Source organism: Lactuca sativa, chromosome 9 (genome assembly GCF_002870075.4).
Source record: "Lactuca sativa cultivar Salinas chromosome 9, Lsat_Salinas_v11, whole genome shotgun sequence".
Lineage (NCBI taxonomy): Eukaryota > Viridiplantae > Streptophyta > Magnoliopsida > Asterales > Asteraceae > Lactuca > Lactuca sativa.
The window spans coordinates 188,370,461-188,376,982 of NC_056631.2; the positions used below are offsets into that span (position 1 = coordinate 188,370,461).

At 34.9% G+C, this 6,522-nt stretch overlaps 1 protein-coding gene across 1 annotated transcript; it reads right to left on the reverse strand.

Annotated features, from left to right (window-relative positions):
* Window positions 1-1,670: 1,670 nt before the first annotated feature.
* Window positions 1,671-5,182, reverse strand: LOC111889762 (NAD-dependent protein deacetylase SRT1). The gene is made up of 14 exons (XM_023885917.3): window positions 4,892-5,182; window positions 4,512-4,541; window positions 4,324-4,416; window positions 4,116-4,235; window positions 3,933-4,033; window positions 3,557-3,665; window positions 3,368-3,447; window positions 3,186-3,264; window positions 3,056-3,109; window positions 2,857-2,956; window positions 2,683-2,765; window positions 2,500-2,567; window positions 2,303-2,405; window positions 1,671-2,194 (listed from the first exon to the last, which is right to left on the reverse strand). Exons 1-14 carry the CDS (start codon window positions 4,988-4,990, stop codon window positions 1,901-1,903), a joined length of 1,413 nt encoding a protein of 470 aa, XP_023741685.1. The 5' UTR covers window positions 4,991-5,182; the 3' UTR covers window positions 1,671-1,900.
* Between the last annotated feature and the right edge of the window lie 1,340 nt (window positions 5,183-6,522).

A 6,522-nucleotide genomic window follows, 5' to 3' on the forward strand; every position in this document is an offset into this window, starting at 1 on the left:
TCCAACCATTGACTTTCTTTGACCATTATCACACAATATATATATATATATATATATATATATATATATATATATATTTTGGTAGTAGCTAGAGCTACACTATTAATGAACTCTCACCTTCTTTGTATATCTACAACACTTCCAAAATACACCTTTTCTTTTTCTCCATTAGACATATGAGTTGTTTTTGAAGGTGACAATTCACCATATTGAGCAATGTTTGTAGCAACATCATATGTAGAAATTGTTTTTCCTAAATCTGAAATGAGTTTTCTCTCAATTACAGATGATTTCCCACAAAATTGATCTTTATTTGTCATGTCTCTAAGTTGTTGAATCATAATGTTCTTATCTTGGTTTATATCGTCTATTGATGCCTGAAAATTTAAAATTAAGGTTTCAATTTTTTCTATCACAACACAATCATGGTGTTGTAATGAATTGAAATGAAATATGATGATATAAGTAAATAAAAAAGGTGAAAGTAGGATGTTGTATAAGGAAAGATCAGAAGTAATTGCTATTTCTTGGGTTTGACTCTAATTTTAAATAATATAGTAACTTTGTTTTTGGTACCGGACAACTTGGAGGTGCATGAGTAGGTAGCAAACAAGTTTTATGAAATTGCATTATGCTTAATCATGTATTGCATTACATTGCATAATAGCATGAAAAATATTTTAAAATAAATGTTTTAGTAAAGATTTGACGTATATATATAAATGTCACCATGATGTGTATGGACCCATATGTTGGATATCCAAGAAGTACCATGAGAGGAAGATGGAAGTAGCAATAATGAGAATGTTGAGGTGGACTCATTATTGAACTTTCTCGATAGGATATCAAAGGTAACTATAAGAAACTCGTTGGAGTGATACGAAAATCAAAAATTAAAGAAGAATAAATGAGGTGGTATGAACACATGTGCGTTTTAAGGATATACGAGGTGGACGACCGCACATGACCCATGTTGTGGAGGGGGACCAATTTTATACGATTCACTCCACTATCAATGCTCCAACAATAGGAAATCTAGTAATCTAAAAGACAAAAGCCCATATTTTTTCCGGTTCTAATAGCTCAAGTTACAATTAAAATTTACAACTCACATTTTAAAAAGTTAGGTTTAAAGTAAAAAACTGCATTTGGTCTAATAATGGGCTAATATAGATTTGCGGCAAGCAAGAGCTTATCCGATTCCAAATTTATGGAAACAATAAAGATCAAAAGATGTTTCTTGTCTCTTGGTTTTCTGAGTCCACCAAACCCCTCTCTATTGCGCTCATGCTCTCATTTTTATTGTCGACTAAAATTAAACAAGTATCTCACTCTTCTTGATTTCTAAATCTGAGTCCACCAAACCCCTTGTATGTTTTGTTTTCCAATCTTTATTGTTGATACATGATTTTTCTTGTATGTTTGTATCTTGATTTATTCATGTATTGTTGTTATTGTAGAATTGATTGAGATCTCTTTGAGTAGAATTCATGAGCAAGGGTTATCTTCCTAGTTGGCATATTTATGTCATGTTGAACATAAGAGATAATTTATGTGTTTGGTAGTAGTTCTGCTATAATAGCTTAGTAGTTATTAGTTAGTCTTTGGGTTTTATATACACATGTTATATTTACAAATCTATCGAGTTTACACAAAAGGTTACGCCAAACTTTCCATAAAAGTGTTTGAATCTTTTTTTTCTTTTTTTTCTTTTTTGATATATGACCTAACAAAAGGTTACTAAACCCTCACCCAAAACCGAAAACAGTTTTTAGTTTTTACAAAAGTCACAACCGAGTCAACTCAACTCTACTAGTTTCAAACTTGACTCGATTTCCCTTTACTTCCAACCGTTGACTTTCTTTGACCACTATCACACAACATATACCTAGATTCACCATTAATGAACTCTCACCTTCTTTGTAGGCACACTAGCTGTAGATGTATCTACACCATTTCCAAGATTCATCTTTTCTCTTTCTCCATTAGAGATATGAGCTGTTTTTGAAGGTGATAATTCATCAAATTGAGCAATGTTTGTTGCAACAGCATATGTAGAAATTGTTTTCCCTGAATCTGAAATGATTTTTCTTTCAATCACATATGATTGTCCACAAAATCGATCTTCATTTGCCATGTCTCTAAGCTGCTGAATCACAATGTTCTTATCTTCATTAATGTCTTCTGTTGATGCCTGAAATTTTCAAATTAGGGTTTCAATCAGCTTTTTCTTTTTGTCGTTAAGGTTTTGTATTTTCAGAAATCTATCAAATTATAACAATTAAAAAGTGAGGCTTTTTACCTCAAAGTCAACGGGATAGTCAATGCTGATAAACCTACAACCACAACCTTCACTGAAGTTGATCGATAAAACCATGTGAAGTGGTCTTGATTTAAGTGTTTCCCTACACAGGGACCAAAAGATAACAATCTTCATAATTCAGGGGTCAAATTGTAAAATTGAAACTTAATGAAATTCCACCAATAAAAAAACAAAACCTTTTTAGGAAAAACGGTTGTTGGTGTAACACAGCAGCTTTTAGCTCTGGTCTCTCTGGAAAAGTAACCTGTGAATAGATTAAATGCAAGAAATAGCAACATACTTTTATTTATTTTGTTTATATTTTTTAAAGAAAAAGAAAAAATTGAAAGTATAATGCTATAAATGGAAGCAAATCATACCTCAACTGATTCAATAAATGGAATCAGAGCTTTTTCTCCATGAACACTAGTAACTCTAAGAGACCATTTTGCATATTTTGTCTCTGTAATTTAAATTTTTATAAAATTACAAAACTTGCAAACAATTCCTTTTTTTAAAAATTTCATCTGATTAGAATAAGAAAAAAAAAATACCTGAAGTACATCGAAATTGATTAAAGATTATTTGAAAAAGATCCACACGAACATATGGAGGGATTTGCATTTTAAGAAGATGCAATACACCAGACATTACCTAATTTAAAAAAAAAAAAAAAAAGGTATTAAATTTAAGGTTAAAAAGAATGATAATAATAATAAGTTGATTAAAAATTAATGTAAGGGTATTTTATACCTTGTCAACAAAACCACGAATCACCAAACTTGCTCTATTGTCTTTTGGAGTTTGCTTTAAAAACATTTAAAATCATTAACTAATTTGTAAAAATATAATGTAAGGGTATTTTAGACATTTGAGTGAATACCTGAAGGTTGACAATTACCATCTTTCCTCCATTGCGAATGGACTTTAGAGGGAGGTTGCATGCAGGGGTTATCTGCAAACTGCAAGTAAATTTAATAACCAACATAACAATTAACAAAATGTCAAAGTTACCCTTTTATTTCTTTTTATAGTAAAAAAAAAACTTTTTATTATAAAAATTACCTAGTCCCCAAACATAAAACAAGATCCGACATTCTACAATTTTTTTCTGCTGCTTTCATTTCAGTAGGAGGTAGTTCATCCTATATAATGAAATAAAAGTTGCCCAAAAACTATAAATATTAAATAATAATTAAAAAAAGGTAGCAAATTTTCTATATAATTAATTATTAATTAATAATTAATAAATACCTCCCAATCAAGAACACTATCTCTTAATTTAGCTCCACATTTTGCATCAATACAACGCCTTGATGTCTCCTTTAAACCAACAGTCTCCAATTCAAAGTCTCTCAAATACCTACAAAACAATTGACTTTTTGACTTAATGCAGAAAGAACAACTTAATGAAGAAAAAAAAAAAGGTCAAGGAAACGAGACTTTTCCCACTAAGTTTGACATTTTACAAATTTGCCCTCGTTTGCTTTTTTTCTTGTATTTGCACCTCTACGCATGTTGAAATTGATAGTGTGCAATTTGTTTTTGAAATGTAAGGATAAAATGGTCATTTAGTCTTATTCTTTACAGAACTTAATGGAGAAATAAAAAAAGGAAAAGAAGCCCTTACTCTTTCCCACATTTAGGGCAAACTTCCCTAAATGAATTTCCATGCAATTCTGAAAGTTTTTGTCTTGGTATTCCAGAACGAAGATGAAGGCTATCAACATTCTATACAATATAAAAAAATAAAATTCAAATTCAAGAACTTTTTTTTTACCTGATTTAAAAAAAAAAAAGAATAAAATATAACCTGGCTGATAACGAACTTCAAAATACCAGCTTTTTCAAGTCCAACCAAAGCCATATGAGTAAGACTTGGTGATGCGCGATGAAATGGTAAAGATGCTTCTGGAATACCTTTGCCCTCACGCTGTAATTTAACAAAATTATAAATGGAATCGATGTTAATTTACTGTTTTTTTTTTGGTTTTTGTATTTTGGGGAATTGAAAGTTACACCTGAAGAGTCCAAACGCCTTTTGGGCCTCGAAAATCAGGTATTCCGCAAGAAGTTGATATTCCTGCACCTGTGAATGCCACTAGATGCTTACTCTGCAGAGGAATTTTGTAAGAATATAATCAAACACTTGTATTGATACTTTTTTTATGCAATTTTGAAGTAGATATGAAGAATTGAAAAGTGTAACCTTTTTAATCATCTTTGCGAGCTGTTTGATCTGCAAATGAAGAGAAATTTGTGATATCAGTAGAAGTAGAGGAACTTGTATCTGTAGAAATGTAAATTCCTTTCGGTTGTAATCTAAAAACGCTTATTTGAATGAGACTGTTTGATCGCGAGAGGCGCAACAAGTTTAGGTTTAACTTAAATCAAACCCATTTCAACCAAAACACAGAATCCATCGAGAACATGATCACTAGAAAGAATTAAGAAAAGATTACGAAAGAACACGGTGATCATGAAAGTGAAGAGCTGCATTCGAAATTAGGGTTTGGAATGGACTAGCATTAGAGCAAATTTTGAAAGAGATAGCTATGAATAGGGAATTAAAAGGGAAAAGAAACAAACTTTTTGTTGTAAATCATCTGGGGAGTCGAACATCTCGGACATTCCGACATCCCCAACGTCTTCTTTATAGGAGAGCTTCTCTGCATACCCTAGTGACATTTTCTTGAATTTTCCCTCGTTTAAGGCACAAGATTCTTGAGGGAGAACGAAGGGATTTTGAAGAACCAAATCGACTAAATGCTAGCTAAATCAGTAGTTAGCGGTGTCAACGATTAAGTTGATTCTTTGAAAATGGGGCAAAAATGGTTCTAGATGTCCCAACATGAGCCGAAAAGAAAATCAAGTTTCAAGTTATGAAATAAAAGTGTCACGGTGTTTTTTTCATTACCCAATGGGCCAGGACATATAAATTATAGTATTATGTTAGGCTCCTCAGTGCACTTGGTTGGGGTGGCATCACAGTGTGCGGTGCACAAATAACCGATCTCCATTTTGTTTTTGCGTTATGCCTACTTCGTCAGAAGCTTTCACCACCCACATTTTGGACCGTTGGTAAAAGGTTACATTTTGAATTTTTTTTCTTAATAATTCAACTATAAATACAACCTCATACATATATCGCACATAACACTCTCTGTAACGCCCCGATTCTCATACGTGGAGAAAATCGCGTTTCGAACTCGTTATGGTCATTCCGAGTTCGTGGTGATGTCATTTGGGTTCACCAATGCGCCAACAATATTCATGGACCTGATGAATCAGGTCTGCAGACCGACGCTTGATCGCTCGGTCATTGTGTTCATAGATGATATCTTGGTGTATTCCAAGACCCGAGAGCAGCACGAGGAGCACCTCAGGGAGTTGTTGGGAGTTTTGAGACGAGAGCGGTTGTATGCCAAGTTCTCGAAGTGTGAGTTTTGGTTGTGAGAGGTCCAGTTCCTCGCATATCTCGTTAACCAGGAGGGGATTTTGGTCGACCCGGCCAAAATCGAGGCAGACATGCAGTGGGAGGTGTCGAGGTCTCCTTCGGACATCAGGAGCTTTCTGGGTTTAGCAGGGTACTACCAGAGGTTTATTCGGGATTTCTCTAAGATTACAGTACCCCTCACTCGTCTAACGAGGAAGGGAGTGGATTTCCGGTGGGGACCGGAGCAACAGAGGGTGTTTGAGACTCTCCGTCAGTGTTTGTGCGAGGCTCCGGTTTTGACACTCCCGGAGGGAGTGGAGGATTTTGTGGTGTTTTGTGATTCATCCATCACAAGTTTAGGGGCAGTCCTCATGCAGAGAGGACGGGTGATAGCCTACGCGTCGCGGCAGCTGAAGCCGCATGAGACGAGATATCCTACTCATGATTTGGAGCCAGGAGCGGTGTTGTTTGCTCTCAAGATATGGAGACATTACTTATATGGGGTCCGTTAAACCATATACACTGATCACAAGAGTTTGAGACACATCATGGATCAACCGAACCTGAAAATGAGGCAACGCAGGTGGCTGGATAGCGGTGGATTCTCCAGTAAAGCGAACGTGGTGGTGAACGCTTTGAGCCGCAAGTCAGTTGGGTCTTCCACCCAACGGTGTGTATGAGGATAGCGGTGGATTCTCCGCTTATGAGCTTGATCAGGGATGCTCAGGTTGAGGGCATGCAACTGGAGAACTGGAAGTTGGAGAGGATCAAGGGTGAGAACACC